The sequence below is a fragment of the Entelurus aequoreus genome, linkage group LG08 (genome assembly GCF_033978785.1).
Source record: "Entelurus aequoreus isolate RoL-2023_Sb linkage group LG08, RoL_Eaeq_v1.1, whole genome shotgun sequence".
NCBI lineage: Eukaryota > Metazoa > Chordata > Actinopteri > Syngnathiformes > Syngnathidae > Entelurus > Entelurus aequoreus.
In genome coordinates this window covers 1,222,333-1,242,218 of record NC_084738.1, presented here as the reverse complement: position 1 = coordinate 1,242,218, position 19,886 = coordinate 1,222,333, and the positions used below count along the sequence as shown (strand labels likewise).

Here is a 19,886-nt window from a genome sequence, read left to right as displayed (position 1 = left end):
TTTGAGTAATCACAGTGAAAAGATAAATAAAAAAATCACTAAATATATTTGGGATCCAAAAGGTGCCCCACTCATAAAGTGATACATTTTTATTAGGTTTTTGTTTTACTTTCAACACTTAAGTTACGAGATCAACTTCACATATATCTGTCGATTTTATGCTGGAACAATTATTTTGTTTGTTTTATGCGCTTTAGTCAAAGAAAACTTTGATGTTTTGATATGGCTACTACACAATATATGCAATATTTACCACATAAAACATTTTAAAGTGAAATATTTGAAGTAATTGGAGCCCTGAAAATAATTCATTATAACATGAATATTTTGTCATTATTTTATTTTTTTGAGCAATGGCAAAAAAAGAAAAATAAAGAAAAACAAAAGAAAAAAAACAGCCTGCATGGCAGCTTTTGTGTCAACATTGCAACTTTTTCTCATTAGATTTCACCTCATTCCACTTTTTTTAATGTTCTTTTTTTTTTTTTTACAATAGTATTTCCAGAATGTGTGGCGGGCCGGTAAACAATTAGCTGCGGCCCGCAAATGGCCCCCGGGCCGCACTTTGGACACCCCTGCTGTAAGAGAAGTAGAAAAGTCTGCAGTCCACATTAAAGGGGCGGCTAACAATCAGGCATGGGAAATACGCGTTTTTAAACATTCATTTTCACATCAAAAATTAATTGCGCGTTTTTTTCAATGAAATATCAGAAAAATATCAATCAATCAATCAAAGTTTATTGATATAGCTCTAAATCACAAGTGTCTCAGAGGGCTGCACAAGCCACAACGACATCAGGGCAAGAAAAAACTCAACCCAATGGGATACAATGACAAACCTTGGAGTGTATATATAAAATGTTGATGGAGGGTTTTGAAGTTGTTTTAGAGGGCTTTAAACTTTTTGACTCGGGGGCCGCATTGGGTTAAAAAAATTTGGCCGGGGGCCAGGCTGTGTATATATATATGTATATATACATATATACATTGTCTTTATAATCCGTTTTGTCATTTAACATCAATTAACATTGATGTTCATCAACATTTAACATTGTCACGTTATCGATGGGAACATGATTTGCCTGAGCGGCTAGGAGACACCAAGAGTAACAAGCGGTAGAAAATAGATTAGAAAGGAAAGATTTATTTAAAAAATAATAATAATTTTTTTTTTTAAATTACAAAAAAAAAAAAAATTCTCTTTTACTTGGGACTTCCTGTGGGCCGGATTTTGGATGCTGGGGGGCCGGATCCGGCCTGCGGGCCGTAGTTTGGGGACCCCTGCTTTAAAGGCTACAATGGTGACTCCCATTAGCTACATCTTGCAAGCGTTTTTTTATCATTTTTTTAAATCCTAAAAAAAAAAAATACATTTGCGTTCTTGTCTCTCATAATGATTGTGAACGATAGGCAACATTCCAAAAACAGTGCAGTTCCCCTTTAAGAAGATCAGCTATAGTGAAAAACTTAGCATCATGTAGCAATATTGCTAAGTGCTGAACAAAATAGGAACATAACAAAACACTCACTCGCAATGTCCGCTCTCACTGGGATGTTGGCTGATGGGATGTTTATATCTTTCAGCACAAGACTTGTGCTCCCTGTTGGGATGATGAATTCATCACAATCCTCACTCCTCGGGTAAAAAAAATATGCTGTGATGAAACGGGCGTCTCGCCTTGTCTTGCCAGCGATGTCTTCGGGTCAAAGTTAAATTTCAAAGTCGACCAACTTTTCGGCAACCTTTTACAATACAAGTGTGAGGCGTGATTTATAAACTTTTTCAAACTCAGAGGTGATTGAGCAGCAGCTAGCTTACCTCTCACTAGTGGCCGGAGAGGCAGTGTGAGTGTCTCTGTGAGCAAGGCATGGTTTTACTAAAAGTAGATCCTTTCTATTAGTTCTTCAAATAACAATGTTGTGATAGCTTGGTTACTTAACTTGGAGCGTTGTTGGTCGTTTTTGGATATTTTTTAGAGGGTTTTATAGACGGAATAGATGACTCCCCAATGCATGTATTGTTAGCCGCCTCTTGCTAGCAGTTTTTCCACTACTTTCATCTGAAAACGGTGATGTAGTAACCCGTAGGGAAGAAGGCTCGTTGTCCCGAAAAGGACAGGGACAGTCGTCAGGAACACAAATAGTGTACACTGAAAAAATGACACCAGAAATATTTTTCTACACAATAGTTTCTCTTTTCAATAAGTTTTACAGTAAAATACACAATTTTAATGCCCCTTGTGACGCCGCTCAGGAACATCTGAAGGAGGACATACATCTGATCCTCGCCCAAGCTGAACCAGGTGAACTTCCGAAAAGCTCTTCCCGGGAAATGTAACTAACTCCGCAAAGCCTTATGGATCTTGATGGAGCGTTTGCTGGTCCCAGACAGGAAGCCTTCAAAGTGCCTGAGATGGTGGCCAGACGCATCCAGCAGCTCTTTAGATTGGTATCGTCTTTCTCCGCCCACTCGTGTTCCCCCCACCTCGATCTTAGGTGTCCTCCTCAAAAAGCGGAAGCCGCCTTTGTACTGTATCGGACTGTATCGTCCTGTCTGCTCAGCTCCGTTGACAACTTCTCTAATATTTAGATCTAAAAACCATCAGGTCTGATTCTACTCTAAGAGAACATAGTGGATCGTCAAAACTTGAGGGTTTTTTTCTTTTAATTGATCTAAAATTCAGCCTTCCCGGTAAGGTCTATCCAGGTGTGCTGGAGAGGAGGCTACGCCGGATAGTTGAACCTCGGATTCAGGAGGAACAATGTGATTTTCGTCCTGGTCGTGGAACTGTGGACCAGCTCTATACTCTCGGCAGGGTCCTTGAGGCTGCATGGGAGTTTGCCCAACCAGTCTGCATGTGATTGTGGCGGTCCGCTCCCTGTACGATCAGTGTCAGAGCTTGGTCCGCATTGCCGGCAGTAAGTCGGACCCGTTTCCAGTGAGGGTTGGACTCCGCCAAGGCTGCCCTTTGTCACTGATTCTGTTCATAACTTTTATGGACAGAATTTCTGGCCGCAGTCAAGGCGTTGAGGGGATCCGGTTTGGTGGCTGCAGGATTAGGTCTCTGCTTTTTGCAGATGATGTGGTCCTGATGGCTTCATCTGGCCAGGATCTTCAGCTCTCACTGGATCGGTTCGCAGCCGAGTGTGAAGCGACTGGGAGGAGAATCAGCACCTCCAAGTCCGAGTCCATGGTTCTCGCCCGGAAAAGGGTGGATTGCCATCTCCGGGTTGGGGAGGAGACCCTTCCCCAAGTGAAGGAGTTCAAGTACCTCGGAGTCTTGTTCGCGAGTGAGGGAAGAGTGGATCGTAAGGATCGGTGCGGCGTCTTCAGTAATGCGGACGCTGTATCGATCCGTTGTGGTGAAGAAGGAGCTGAGCCGTAAGGCAAAGCTCTCAATTTACCGGTCGATCTACGTTCCCATCCTCACCTATGGTCATGAGCTTTGGGTTATGACCGAAAGGACAAGATCACGGGTACAAGCGGCCGAAATGAGTTTCCTCCGCCGGGTGGCGGGGCTCTCCCTTAGAGATAGGGTGAGAAGCTCTGCCATCCGGGGGGAGCTCAAAGTAAAGCCGCTGCTCCTCCACATCGAGAGGAGCCAGATGAGGTGGTTAGGGCATCTGGTCAGGATGCCACCCGAACGCTTCCCTAGGGAAGTGTTTAGGGCACGTCCCACCAGTAGGAGGCCACGGGGAAGACCCAGGACACGTTGGGAAGACTATGTCTCCCGGCTGGCCTGGGAACGCCTCGGGATCCCCCGGGAAGAGCTGGACGAAGTGGCTGGGGAGAGGGAAGTCTGGGCTTCTTTGCTTAGGCTGCTGCCCCCGCGATCCGACCTCGGATAAACGGAAGAAGATGGATGGATGACCTAAAATTCCATGGAAATGTGTGTCCAAAACTAGAACAAGATGACCGAAAAATTCAACCACTAAGTTCCTCACAGACCACTTGGGGTTTCTCGGGGACCACCACTGCTCCGCAGACCACCATTTGATCAACTGCTAAGCGAGAGTAGAGGAACACGATGCAGGGAGCAGATAAAAGTAGTTTGTGATAGAAGCACTAACAGAGAAAATAAAAATAATATAGGAAAACCCTCACGTATGCTTTTTGCTTAATTGTTTTAAGCTTGCATTTCAGTTTGGCTGACCGAGTCAAATGAGTCATAAGAAAAAAATGCGTTGCCTCCTGCTTTGTGCTCTCTGTCAAACAAATACTGTAGCTGAAACCCTTCAATTTGCTCCTGGCGCGCTCTCAAATCTGCATTTTTCTGTACGTCCAAATTTGGTGCACGCAAAAGCACACAAGACGTGCACACGTATCTGAAGTGGTTACACACTAGAAGTAAAATAGTGTGTGCGAATCACAAAGTCTTGTCTATGTTGATCAATGTGCTTTTTACATTTGCACTGACAATGGTTGATGCTTCTCATAGGATAGCATATGGCAAAACATTTACTTGCAGGCCTCGCTAAACACACACAAACCCACTCATGCAAGACAGAGAGAATTTTCATAGTTGTGTCCTATTCTATTTTAATTTTATGTACATACTATTGTTCTTGTGGTACTCATTGGGCTAAATCTGGTACCTCGGGTCCAAAATGTTGTGCCATTTCATGTGTGCTGGTATGACAATGAAGTATATGTAAATGGTTATTTTTTTGCAGTTAAATATTTCAAACTATACAAATGAGAAATTGTCTCTAAACACATGCAATATTTTAAGTAACAGTTTAAGTGTAAAAAAAAGTTAAGCACTGTAATTATAATACGTTTAAAACTATAAAACACTTTTTTAACATTAGCTAGAAATAATATGTGACCTTATAAGGATTTTATTTTAACTGGATTATTTTGTATGTTTTTTTAAAATTAATATTTGTATTATTATGATTATTCATAATGTATGCTATTTTTTATAGATATTTTTAAAGGTGATTTTATTTTGTTTTTTATCAGGATCTCATTTCACATCTCAACATTTCTTGCACATTTGAAATAATATAAGACATAATAAAGTGGTGTCAAAGACTTTGAGATTTTGAATTAATATTTGTATTATCACTGATCATTTATTGTATTTTTAACACATCTTTTTAAAGGTAATTGTATTATTTGTTTTAAGATCTGATTTCACATCTCAGCATCTGAAATCATGTGCGACATAATAAAGGTTGTGTCAAAGATGCGTATAATGCATCTCATTTTAATAAAATTCTTATAATTTTTGAAATATTTTTTTATTAGGATTTGTATTAATGTTAATATTATTCAAAGTTACTTTTATTATTAATAGATTTGTTTTATTTTTTTAGGTATTTTTTATTTTATTTATTTTTTAAGATCCTGTCCTGTAAGGTCCTGTCAAACGTGTGCCTCATGCATATTGTTTTAATTTCATTTTAGAATGTTTTTAATTATTTTTTAAATTATTATATATACTTTTTTATACTTGTAATTTGAAGGGGAAAAAAAGTTCATTTTAATGTATTTATTTTTTAATTAAGATTTGTATTAATGTTAATATTATTCAAAATTAATTTTATTATTAATACATTTGTTTTATTTTTTAAGGTATTTTGTATTTTTTAAATTTTTTAAGATACTGTCCTGTAAGGTCCTGTCAATCATGTGCCTCATGCATATCGTTTTAATTTCATTTTAAAATGTTTTTAAATATTTTTTTAATTATTATATATATTTTATTTATTTATCTTGTAATTTGAAAAAAAAAAGTTTATTTTAATGTATTTATTTTTTAGGATTTTATTTCACATTAGAATATTTTCTTTTCACAAGAAAAAGAAGCCCATCACTGTATTATGCAAAATCAATTCAACACTACTGTGGATTACAGTAGTAATAGCCTGCTCACAAAAGCGGCCAGCTCCTCGATGTTAGCGTGATATAATGTAATGTCACGTGATGACGGACCAAACCTGAAAATTATTAGTGTCAGTTAAGGTGAATTATTTTTCATGTGGGTTGAATTGCACATTTATTTTCCTAGTTTGTCATTCAAACATCCCAGTGGGTGTAGCCAGTATGTGGCAATACTCAGTAAGCATCACATATTCTGCCTAGCAACAAGTGCTCACCTTAAAAAAAACAAATGACGTTGATCTAGTCAGCAAGTTCACGAGTCTCCTTTACGTTTATGAGTTTCTTTTTATTTTAGCTTTTTTTTTAGAACTTTCCCCAGACATACTCGCACGCAAATCTGCCCGGCTCACCTCCCCTTGCTCCTCTCCTGGCTGCATTTAATGGCCAGATGAGAGGAAAATGTATGAATCACTTCCAGAGAGAGAGAGAGAGAAGTCAGCGAGACAAAGCGCGACAGACTGAATCAAAAAACTAAAAGTAAAAATGATGACGTCAGCATTTGGCAACCTGGGGCCACTACCTATTTAAATAGTTTTTTTTTTACAAACACCTGGGATGCTGACAAATGTGTGTATATGTGTGTGTGTATATGTGTGTTTTTACATGCATTTATCGGGGATATGACCGTTGGCCACACTGGTCTTAACTCCTTTGAAGGACACACACACACACACACACACACACACACACACACACACACACACACACACACACACACACACACACACACACACACACACACACACACACACACACACACACACACACACACATTTCCTTAAACACACAGGCTGGTTTGGGCAGGGCAGACTGCGGTTAGCTGGCCAGATGGCTTTAAGCTTAGTTAGAGACTACCAATATATATATACGTGTGTGTTTATAGCAACTTGCTCGGCTATTTTTAGACATTTTAATGATATGAAACTTAAAAAGGCGCACCTGGGACACGTGGCGACACAATAGACTTTGCTTTTAGTTGACGTGTGTCACAGAGGACGCGAGAGTGCTGTGTGCAGATACACAAGGACACACTCGCTCTAGTTCTGTGTTTCTCATTTGTCCCTCGGTCTCGTTTTACTCCCCAGCACTCTTAATCAAAACCACAGACCTGACTGCACGTGTTTTCCTCCCCTTTTTTCATGTGTGCTTACATTTCATAAGCTTTTACCTCAGCGTCCCCCCTGCAGGTTCTCTGTTCCCCCCTCATCATTAAATTATGTATTTTATGTACATATGGCCTCATTCCTGTGGGGATCTCCTGTGAGAGGAATGTGGGGGTTAGTAATTTTGCAATGCAGTCCGCTAAAAACGATGGAAAGTGTCACTCGACAAAGCAAATGACGCTGTGGTCAAAGTGGGAATTGCCACAAAACACATTTTAACATATTCAGCGCTACCCCCCATTCCTGTGGGGATCTCTTGTGAGACAAAGATGGGGGGTTAATCATTTTGCAATGCAGTCCGCTAAAAACGATGGAAAGTGTCACTCGACAAAGAAACTGACGCTGTGGACAAACTGGGAATTGCCACAAAACACATTTTATGAAAATTCAACACTCTACTGCTACTAGATCCCCCATTCCCGTGGGGATCTCCTGTGAGACGAGGGTGAGAGTTAATGATTTTGCAATGCAGTCCGCTAAAAACAATGGAAAGTGTCACTCGACAAAGCAACTGTGGACAAAGTGGAGTTTGCCACACAACACATTTTAAGATAATCAACACTCTACCCCCCATTCCTGTGGGGATCTCCTGTGAGAGGAAGGAGGGGGATTAATCATTTTGCAATGCGGTCCCCTAAAAACGATGGAAAGTGTCACTCGACAAAGCAACTGGTGCTGTGATCAAAGTGGGAATTGCCACAAAACACATTTTAAGATATTCAACACTCTACTGCTACTAGATCCCTCATTCCTGTGGGGATCTCCTGTGAGACGAGGGTGGGAGTTAATGATTTTGCAATGCAGTCCGCTAAAAACAATGGAAAGTGCCACTCGATAAAGCAACTGACGCATTGGACAAAGTGGGAATTGCTACAAAACACATTTTAAGATATTCAACACTCTACCCCCCATTCCTGTGGGGATCTCCTGTGAGAGGATGGTGGGGGGGGTTAATCATTTTGCAATGCAGTCTGCTAAAAATGATGGAAAGTGTCACTCGACCAAGCAACTGACGCTGTAGTCAAAGTGGAGATTGCCACAAAACACATTTTAAGATATTCAACACTCTAATGCTACTAGATCCCTCATTCCTGTGGGGATCTCCTGTGAGAGGAAGATGGGGGGTTAATCATTTTGCAATGCAGTCCGCTAAAAACGATGGAAAGTGTCACTCGACAAAGCAACTGGCGCTGTGGTCAAAGTGGGAAATGCCACAGAACACATTTTAAGATATTCAACACTCTACTGCTACTAGTGACCACACTCCCCAATTCGTCACGTTTCATGTGTCAGGTCATATGACTCCCCTTCTTACTGTATAACTAAAACCCCAAATATTCACCAACTGTCGATATGTCGCCCCCTGCAGGAGAAGGAGAAGAAGTACATGATGCAGGTGGACAACTTGAGACTGCGGGACGTGGAGAAAGGCTTCATGTCCAGCAAGCACATTTTCGCCCTCTTCAACACCGAACAAAGGTTTCATTAAACGCTCACTGGGATGATTCATTAGGCACACCTGCACAATATAATTAGGCCGGAGTCAAATATTAGGACCGCCTCACTAAATGTATAATTATCCTTTAAACCAGGCCTGGGAAATTATTTTGACTGGAGGGGCCAAATTTAGAGACAAAAATGTGTCTGGGGGCCGGTATATCTTTTTTTTAGGAACACTAATACAAAACCTCACAATAATGTCTGATTGAATGCTAAAAAGGTTATGACACACCGCCTTAAACGGAATGGAATTTTAAATGTTTTCACTGAATGAGACACCCAGAATGTACATGAAAATAAAGAATGTGGGATTTACAATATTAACTATGAACGATAAAACACTGAATATTGACAAGATATGAACGTCACACCCCCTCTCGATCGACAAATTTTACAATCAACAAAAATGCAACAAACACAGCAAAATATGAATGCAAAGGGTAAAAAAAAAAAAAAAAAAATACTATCTGATGTATCTGATACATCACTAAGCTATAGAACTTTGTTGTAAAAATATATGTCCCTGACACCCGCATTTCAGGCTGGCCGCTCTGGAAACACTCTGTGGAAACGCTCCCCACCCACACTGCTTGGTGCCTCGTCTGAGCTGCTGTGATGTAGATTACCATAGTAACTAATTAGATTACCATAGTATCTAGTATATCATGCAAAAAGCGCAGATTCCAACCATGACTTACGGTCATTTGAAAACATCACTGCACATCATAATGGCAGCTACAGTTTCCATCTTAAAGATCTAAAACAAATTACATTGAAAAGCTTAATTGGGCCGATTCTTCCCCCTGGCCTTAATTTGCCCAGGTCTGCTTTAAACCTTTACCATGACTTAGACCTCAATACCAAAACACACAGCCTACAGAGAAAATATGGCATCTGCAAAACGATTAGTGCAATTATCATTAGGAATGTGCTGATCGATCGATTTTTGTGAAAAGCTACGTGATCGGCCTCTGCCGATTAATGCCTTTCAAACCTCTGACTGATACTTAATTTATTTTTGGCCACTTGACTAACAAAGGCGGTGACCAGCATAGGTAATATAATCACCCCCATTGGGGCAAATGACCCACATTTCTTAGTTTCTTAAAACCTCTTAAGGCCCAAGCTGTTTGTTTACATGCTTTTTTTAATTTCTCTTTGCTATTTGGGCTTATTGGACCCTAATTAAAATAAAAACTAAGAATCGTCTTTTTATATGATATACTTAGTCCATAAGTACACAAACGTGTACTTCATGTTTAGTGACATGCTAATTCTTCTTTTTACACTTTTTTTTTTTACCAAATTCTTTTGGTATGTTATACTCTTCTGACACCACCAGATGGCAGTATAAGTGTCCACATAAGCACATAAGACCCCAATTCAGTAGTGTACACAATTTTGGAAATAAGAGCTAAAAGGTGAATGCGTATTCTATCATAACAACAACATGACTGCAAATTGTTCGTTGCTTCTCTTGGACTGCTTTTGTATGTGTGCACGCGCTTTGAGTGACAGCCGTAAACACCAATCATATGTAAAAAATGTTTGCTCATAACTTTTGTAATTGTAAAAAATATAAACAATTGTCAAAAACATCTGTTCTGTTCAACCACTAATGGTAACATAAGCCATAAGGTGGTATTCTTATGTTTTTTTGCTTTAAAAAATTTTACTGCAAAAAAGTTGCAAACAGCACCTTTAAGTATCATTATCAAGTATCTTTATCACTGGAGGACGAGGCTAAACCTGTTGTACACAGTAAGCCAGGAGCAGACGTGCGAATCGCTGAGCTAACTTGAAACAACATAAGAAATAACTGCTTTAAGAGGCCTAGATTTTTATTTTCGTGTTGACAAAATTCAGGGAATAATTGCCTGGACACTGGAGGACTTTGAGGGCAAAAATCAAAGGATTTGAATGAGTAGTAGATTTTTACTTTTGTGTACCATTGACTTTACTGTCAACAAATAATTGTATGTAATAAAAGAAAATAATCAACTATTTTAAATATTGTGCTGATATTGTGTTACACTGTTAATAGCACTCACCATAAATATATTGAAAAAAATTATAATTTTTAAATGTGGTTGCATCAAACTCTGATCGAAACATCCCTAATTATACTATCATACATTTTCATTTGTGGGGAATAAAAAAAGATATATTTATAATTATTACAACAATAAATTGTATGAGTAATACATTACATTTGTAATATTCTTTACATTTAAAGCTAATAAAAAAGGCTATATGCTGTGTTTTAATATACAAATATGCATGACAAAACATCAAATCACAAAAGACTAAAGTTATATATTGTATATATGATATGAACATAATATAATATAATATATCAGTAAATATCATTGTGGAGGGGGGCGTGGCCTGCGGACCTGCGGCGAAGCGGGGTGTGCTTGGACCGGCTTCGAAATCAGCGACAGGTGCGTAGATGGCCCACCTGGCCTGCTTATCTAATCACCTGTCGCGGATCTCGAAGCCGGTCCTGGCACACCCCGCTTCGCTGCAGGTCCGCAGGCCACGCCCCCCTCCACAATCATATACTGTCCATCCATTTTTTTCTACCGCTTGTCCCTTTTTGGGGTCGCGGGGGGTGCTGGAGCCTATCTCAGCTGCATTCGGGCGGAAGGCGGGGTACACCCTGGACAAGTCGCCACCTCATCGCAGGGCCAACACAGACAGACAGACAACATTCACACTCACATTCACACGCTAGGGCCAATTTAGTGTTGCCAATCAACCTATCCCCAGGTGCATGTTTTTGGAGGTGGGAGGAAGCCGGAGTACCCGGAGGGAACCCACGCAGTCACGGGGAGAACATGCAAACTCCACACAGAAAGATCCCGAGCCCGGGATTGAACTCACGACCTTCGTATTGTGAGGCACATGCACTAACCCCTGTACCACCGTGCTGCCCAATCATATACTGTACATATATTATGTAAATACTACATATATGTTATATTTTATGTAATCATATACTGTACATATATTATGTAAATACTACATATATGTTATATTTTATATTGCTACTAGGGTACATTTTTAAGTGTATTTTATACCTGCATTGTCCTTTCCATCCTTACACTTTCCATCCTTACACTTTCCATCCTTTGTAACTGAGCTACTTGTGGATCATTAAAGTTTGTCTAAGTCTAAAGGCATTAGTGAAATGTTTTTAAATAACAATCAAAGTACTTTGTGATGCCTGCTGCTTTCTGCAGTTAAGTAAATAAATACCCTCTGCTAGTATACAAGGAAATATGAAAACTTTTCCCCAAATAATTATGTATATATTTTTTTTATAAATATGTGCAGAAGAAAATACATATAAAAAAACGGTTTAAGTGAAATGCTTTTAGAAAAAAATACTTTAAAAGTATGTTGTGCTGTCTGCCTCTTTCTGCTGTTAAGTAAATTTCTTTAGGAAGAAAAGTGTTAGTAAGCTTGAGAAAATGTGCCTTTTTCTATATGTGGGATGTGATGATGCATACCATATGCAATGTATACAACACTGAGTGCGGTGCGTGTGGTGTGCAGGAATGTGTACAAGGACTACCGTCAGCTGGAGTTGGCCTGTGAGAGTCAGGAAGACGTGGACGCGTGGAAGGCCTCTTTCCTCCGAGCCGGCGTGTACCCTGAACGCGTCACGGTAATCACCCGTAAAATAGCAAAAGCTAAGGCTGGGACGTTTGCATTGTTCATTAGGAGTCATTGTCACTGTTGTCATGTCTCTCATGTGACTTTTTTTGTCCTCTTTCAATGTCTATCATTGCTGTTTGTAGGACAAGGAAGCCAAGGTAAGTAACAGTAGACAAGTAGTCCCAGTGTATAAAATCTTGCTTTGATGCTGGAAATTGGACCGTTTAAAAGTGCTGCTCCGGTTTTTGTGTCTGTAGCTTTAATGCTAATGAGCTGTGTCTGTCCACGCTTTAAGAAGCACTAATGTGTACTTTTAACATTAGCAACACTAGCTACATCATGCTAGGTTAGCCACTTTGCTGAAGAAAAAGCTAAATGATTAAACTTACATCTGTAGCTGATTGCAGGATAGTTGGCAGAGCTCTAAGGTGGTGTTCGGGTCTGTGGGACCCGTTTTCATTTTTTATTAAAAGAAAAATTATACAGTTAATTAATTTTTCAAACTGAGACTCACTGACTTTGGCTCATTTTCTGTGAAGAACATATATCAGAATACATATTTAATGACCACACACCATACACCCCCATCGCCCCCTACACATTTCTATTACATATAAGATGACCGGGTCTACTGGACCCGGGGCTAATAGAAGTGTGGAAATTGATGTTTTATGTACCACATACACACACACACACACAAACAGTAGGCCTAGACAGGAGGAGGACAGAGTGTAGGTACACAGAACATCAGAGGGTCAAATGTGCGAGAAAATGAGAGCAGAGTGTCGACAAACAATGTTGCAACCTTGTGTGGGAACCGCAGGTGCAGAAACACAAAAGAAGAATCCCTGTGGGATGCAGAAACTGGCAGAGAAATTTTCCGTGCAACGTTCATATTGTTGTTACTCAGCCAGCGTTTGTGGGTCTGATGGACTCGTTGCATTTTGTGGCTTGTAATGCCTCACAATCAAACACTTTTATGTTAAAATACTGAACAGATGTTTATTGGGATAAGGTAAACATCTGTTCAGTATTTTAACATAAAAGTGTTTGATTGTGAGGCATTAAAAACCACAAAATGTGTCAGGTCCATCAGATCCACAAACACTGGCTAAGTAACAACAATATGAACATTACACAAGGGTTAAGACAGGGGTGTCAAACTAATTTTAGATCGGGGGCCACATGGAGAAAAAATCTACTCCCAAGTGGGCCGGACTGGTAAAATCACGGCACGATAACTTAAAAATAAAGACAACTTCAGATTGTTTTCTTTGTTTAAAAATAGAACAAGAACATTCTGAAAATGTACAAATCATAATGTTTTTTACACTTACATGTTGCGGTTAATAATATTCTATCTTTATTTGTCGATATTTATACTTTCTGAATAAATTATTTGATAATGTTTGTCAGTCAACTCATTGGTGTTCATTTTCAATCTATCAAGATAAAAACATGATATCAAAATCAAATTACAGGATGTTATTTATGTAGTTTGATAATTTTCCTCGACTGGTGCACTATCTATAAAGATACAAAGAAATGCTATTATGACATCTAGTGGACACATTTAGAACAGCGGTTTCTTTCATTAAAACATTTCGGCCCATTTTTATACTTAGCTCATCCGGCGGGCCAGGTAAAACCTGTTCGGGGGCCGTACGTTTGACACCCCTGCTTTAAGACATGTCGTGAAGCCCTTTTATTTAATTTTGTATTACAAAGCTGTATGAAGCAAAGTGTCATGTCTTTAACTCCTCCTGTCCACTGTCCCTCAGAGCGATGGAGGCGACGAAAATGGCTCGGACAACTTTATGAACAGCATGGACCCTCAGCTGGAGCGCCAGGTGGAGACCATCCGCAACCTGGTGGACTCCTACATGGCCATCGTCAACAAAACAGTCCGCGACTTGATGCCAAAGACCATCATGCACCTCATGATTAATAACGTGAGCACCGCTATTTCTTCATAAACAATAACGTTGAACATTAACCACCTGGGGCATATAACATTTGATACCAGTAAAGTAGCGCTAGGACACAAAAAGTCCTCCAAGTTAAGATTGTATATATATAAAAACATAATAATGATAATAAAAATTGTTGCAAAATATTTTTGGTTCATAATTAAGAATTCAAACTAAATAAAAATAGCTAGCATGTCATGTTTTTTCAATCTTAACCCTTCGAATCCGCATGTCATCTAATTATGTTAGTTTTTTTTATTTTGAAAGGTTTGCTTAAAATGAGTTATCATCTGTGTAGTAACTGTCAAAGGGCTGGGATAAAGATCAGTCCTGAATAAATGGGTATTCAAACAGTTAGAATAAAAAACACAAAAAACATTGCTATTTTTTATTCAAGACCAAAGTGGATTAAGGGATTTGAGCCAAAAAATTTAGAAACAAATATGAAAAATATTTTTGTCATTATTATTCTTTTTTTAAATCATATTTTTTTGTTATTAGTATATTTTTGATTAAAAAAAAAAAAAAAGTTTAAATTTTTTTTATTGACATCCAGCATCAGACATTCCTATCCATTACATCATATTCACATACATCATATATCTGTTGTCTGCCCTAAATGTCAAAATATTTTTTTTTTATATCCCATCCATACCACCCCCCCCCCCCAAAAAAGAAAGAAACAGCAAAAAAAAAACATACTATCTACAAATACATAAAAGAAAATACATAAACAAAAAATAAATAATAATAATATTTATTTTTTTCATACACTCTGAGATCTTTTTTGTCCTTGAGCTATTCTACTAGACCACAAGTGACAAACTCAAGGCTCGTGGGTCAGTTCTGGCCTGCCACATCATTCTATTAGGCCCGCGAAAGCCTGGAAAAAAATGGGTTTCAATAAAATACTTTTTTTTAATACAATTATATTAAGAGATTTGAAAAAAAATATGTAGAAAAAAATATGAATCTCCCAAAAATATTTTTTCATTATTTTTCTTTTTTAAATCAATTATTTTTTGTTATTAGTATGTTTTTAATATTTATTTTTTCATACACTCTGAGAACTTTTTTGTCCTGGAGCTATTTTACTTGGCCACAGGTGTCAAACCCAAGGCTCGGGGGTCAGTTCTGGCCTGCCACATCATTCTATTAGGCCCGCGAAAGCCTGGAAAAAAATGGGTTTCAATAAAATACTTTTTTTTTTATATAAGACCAAAGTTGATTAAGAGATTTGAGAAAAAATATGTAGAAAAAAATATTAATTCCCCAAAAATGTTTTTTCATTATTATTCTTTTTTGAATTAATTATTTTTTGTTATTAGTATGTTTTTAATATTTATTTTTTCATACACTCTGAGAACTTTTTTGTCCTGGAGCTATTTTACTTGGCCACAGGTGTCAAACCCAAGGCTCGGAGGTCAGGTCTGGCCTGCCACATCATTCTATTAGGCCCGCGAAAGCCTGGAAAAAACTGGGTTTCAATAAAATCCTTTTTTTTTGTATAAGACCAAAGTTGATTAAGAGATTTGAGAAAAAATATGTAGAAAAAAATATTAATTCCCCAAAAATGTTTTTTCATTATTATTCTTTTTTAAATTAATTATTTTTTGTTATTAGTATGTTTTTAATATTTATTTTTTCATACACTCTGAGAACTTTTTTGTCCTGGAGCTATTTTACTTGGCCACAGGTGTCAAACCCAAGGCTCGGGGGTCAGGTCTGGCCTGCCACATCATTCTATTAGGCCCGCGAAAGCCTGGAAAAAACTGGGTTTCAATAAAATACTTTTTTTTTTATATAAGACCAAAGTTGATTAAGAGATTTGAGAAAAAATATGTAGAAAAAAATATGAATCCCCCAAAAATATTTTTTCATTATTATTCTTTTTTAAATTAATTATTTTTTGTTATTAGTATGTTTTTAATATTTATTTTTTCATACACTCTGAGAACTTTTTTGTCCTGGAGCTGATTTACTTGGCCACAGGTGTCAAACCCAAGGCTCGGGGGTCAGGTCTGGCCTGCCACATCATTCTATTAGGCCCGCGAAAGCCTTGAAAAAACTGGGTTTCAATAAAATCCTTTTTTTTGTATAAGACCAAAGTTGATTAAGAGATTTGAGAAAAAATATGTAGAAAAAAATATTAATTCCCCAAAAATATTTTTTCATTATTATTATTTTTTAAATTAATTATTTTTTGTTATTATAATGTTTTTAATATTTATTTTTTTCATACACTCTGAGTTTTTTTTGTCCTGGAGCTATTCTACTAGGCCACATGTGTCAAACCCAAGGCTCGGGGGTCAGTTCTGGCCTGCCACATCATTCTATTAGGCCCGCGAAAGCCTGGAAAAAAATGGATTTTATTTTTTTTATTTTTTTTTACTAAATGTTTTCGTTCTTTTAATTTTGACAGGAAAAAAAAGCATATTTTTTACTTTAATATTATCTGATCATGCCAATTATATTATTATATACTGTATTGCAAAACTATTTTTGTGAGATATAAACAAATAGTTAAATATCTGCTTGTCACCTCTATTTATGATTTTAAAGCAAGTTATACATAAAAAAACATCTAATAATCAAATGCATATCCATTTCGATTAATCATGATTAATCACAGGTTATTACCCGCACGCATAATGCAGCCATTACTGCGATGTGGCCCTCAATGAAAATTAGTTTGACACCCCCTAAGATTATTTCCCAGTGTATCGTTGCTGTATGAAAGAGTTTGAAATAAAAATATTGAAATTACATTCCGAGTAACCCAACCACAGTTGGCCAAAAATATAGCCAAAAAGGACCTAAAAAGGATGTAAAATCCCCAATATAGTATAAAGAAGTGGTTCTCAAACCACGTCAGAAAACACTTGGCTCTCCAAGTACCACCATAAAGACCAACATTAAAATACAGTAGCGTAGTCGGCCTAAATATTCATTAAAAACAAGGCAAATGTTTCATTTAGTATTTATTATTTTTGGCCAATGTGACATTTCACACAGTTTAAACAGTATAACTGTGTTTGAATATTTAATCAAGTGGTTAATTAGACAGTTTGAAAATCACTCCTCTCAGGGTTAATGACCCCCCCAAAACACAATTGTGCACACAGTGTAAGGAGTTCATCAACGCCGAGCTGCTGGCCCAGTTGTACTCGTGCGGGGATCAGAACACTCTGATGGAGGAGTCCCAGGAGCAGGCGCAGCACCGCGACGAGATGCTGCGCATGTACCACGCCTTGCGCGAGGCGCTCAGCATCATCGGCGACATCAGCACGACCACCGTCACCACCGCCATGCCGCCGCCTGTGGACGACTCCTGGCTGCAGGTTCAGCGGAGCGGATCCGGTGGAAGGTGAGGGATGAGGAGAAGAATCACCTAGTGGCCATTAGTCTGGCGCAGTGTTTTTCAAACTTTTTTTGAGCCAAGGCACATTTTATTTCATTGGAAAAAAATCCTGAGGCACACCACCAGTAGAAAACATTAAAAAATGAAACTCGGCAGCCGATATTGACAGTAAAAAGTTGTTCTGGCAATTGTTGGATATTAATTTAAACCATAACCAAGCATGGATCACTATAGCTCTTGTCTCAAAGTAGGTGTACTGTCACCACCTGTCACATCACGCCCTGACTTATTTTCAGTTTTTTGCTGTTTTCCTGTGTGTAGTGTTTTAGTTCTTGTCTTGCGCTCCTATTTTGGTGGCTTTTTCTCTTTTTTTTGGTATTTTCCTGTCGTAGTTTCATGTCTTCCCTGAGCGCTGCTTTGTTTTAGCAATCAAGAATATTTCAGTTGTTTTTATCCTTCTTTGTGTGGACATTGTTGATTGTCATGTCATGTACGGATGTACTTTGTGGACGCCTTCTCTGCTCCACACCCTGTAAGTCTTTGCTGTCGTCCAGCATTCTGTTTTTGTTTACTTTGTAGCCAGTTAGGTTTTAGTTTCATTCTGCATAGCCTTCCCCAAGCTTCAATGCCTTTTCTTAGCGGCACGCGCCTTGTGTTTATTTTTGATTTAAGCATTAGACACCTTTTTACCTGCACACTGCCCCCTGCTGTCGTCTGCATATTGTGATCACGACAAAGCAATTAGCTACTGTTGCGTCTGGCCAGTATTCCCTCTCAGGGAATTAAAGTAGTAACAATCAATCTCAAGTTCTTTCAGATGACATATATGCAGAGTAAGAGGGACCATCAAGACAGAATAGGAATATTATCAAGTTTTACTAAAGCTTCAGGAGACCAGCCCACACCAATACATTCATATCGGCTTCTCGAATTGGTCTAACATTCGGGGGATTGTGGAGAATTTGTGCCGAAGGAGACAGGTTAAGTTTCGGAGGTGGAATCAATCTTACAGGGGGCATGGGAGTACCTCAGCGCTTGTCACTGGAGGAGACCAAAGCTCCTCCCATAACAGTCAATAGCGGGTACAAAGACGATTCCGGTTTCACGTCATAGGGCGGTGGCTTAGTCAAAATCTGGGCGGGTCACTTGAACAATCTAGCGCATGCGCGACAGGCAAAAGACCAGTCGGTCCATCTTCTTCATATGCTTCTAAAAACTGTCTGTATATTTGCAATTATTCCTGTCGTGTGTGATAATCGACCAAATAAAAGCATGCATTTATTCTCGTTCGTTTATTACCATTCCGTAAAAAAAAGCCAGATCTCCAGAGGTCCCTAAATATGTTAAGTCCACAATACCTGCTGCCACCTACTGATATGGAAGAGTATTACACGGTTACTCTGCCGAGCTCTAGACAGCACCGACACTCAACAACGGCACATTATTTGCGGATTACAATCACTGGTTTGCAAAAAATATTTTTAACCCAAATAGGTGAAATTACATAGTCTCCCACGGCACACCAGACTGTATCTCACGGCACACTAATGAGGAATTTTCTTCCGATAATACATTTCAGTGAAGAGACGTTATAATAAAAGCATTTTACTGTCCTCTCCTTCCTCTAGGTCTCCGGCTACCAGTCCCACTCCCAACCGCAGGGCGCCACCGGGCCCCCCTGCTCGCCCTGGTTCCCGCGGGCCTCCTCCCGCCGGTGGACCCCCGGTGCCCTCTCGCCCCGGGGCTTCTCCGGACCCTTACAGTGGACCCCCGCCCACCGTGCCCTCCCGGCCTAACCGTGCACCGCCAAGCGTGCCCAGGTGAGTTGGAAAAAAAGAAAGTCCAACTTTTGCTTTCCTCAAGAGAATTTAGTAGGTTTTTGTACAAATAATAACAAAGCATAATCGATTATTATCGGACAACATTTATTATTAGCACTCTTTTGGCAACGCAAATTAAAGTATATAACTTTAGTCATCTGTTTTTATTGTTTGTAGTCCAAAGCTACGTTTATCCTAACCTTTTTTACATGAACCTGAGTGCAAAATGATGTGAAGATGTTCATTCTAAACACTTCTTGTACAGTTTTAGCTAGCGCAGGAACAGTAGTGTGTCCCATGCGTGTATTTATTTTATACCACAAATAGATTTGGCGCTACATGTTCGCCCTCGCCCACAAACACATTATAATGGGACTGTATGTGAATGTTGCTCGTCAGTAGGGATAAGCATTGAATTCAGTAATAATGTTACAATGTTCCATGCCAACAAAGCAAGACGAAGTACAGTAAGGCTCCACTTTGTAAAATGCATTAGCTCGATGCTAATTTACAATGGCT

General features: G+C 38.8%; 1 protein-coding gene across 7 annotated transcripts in view; it reads left to right on the top strand.

The window, feature by feature from the left end:
• The window catches only part of dnm1a (dynamin 1a), a 115,528-nt gene that overhangs the window by 86,012 nt on the left and 9,630 nt on the right, over positions 1-19,886 (top strand). For all 7 annotated transcript variants that reach the window (XM_062055293.1, XM_062055294.1, XM_062055289.1 and 4 more), the window contains 6 exons: positions 8,423-8,532; positions 12,115-12,226; positions 12,360-12,374; positions 13,998-14,168; positions 17,312-17,553; positions 19,176-19,367. In XM_062055293.1, the coding sequence (XP_061911277.1) occupies positions 8,423-8,532; positions 12,115-12,226; positions 12,360-12,374; positions 13,998-14,168; positions 17,312-17,553; positions 19,176-19,367 (842 nt within the window). The remainder of the gene's footprint in view (positions 1-8,422; positions 8,533-12,114; positions 12,227-12,359; positions 12,375-13,997; positions 14,169-17,311; positions 17,554-19,175; positions 19,368-19,886) is intronic.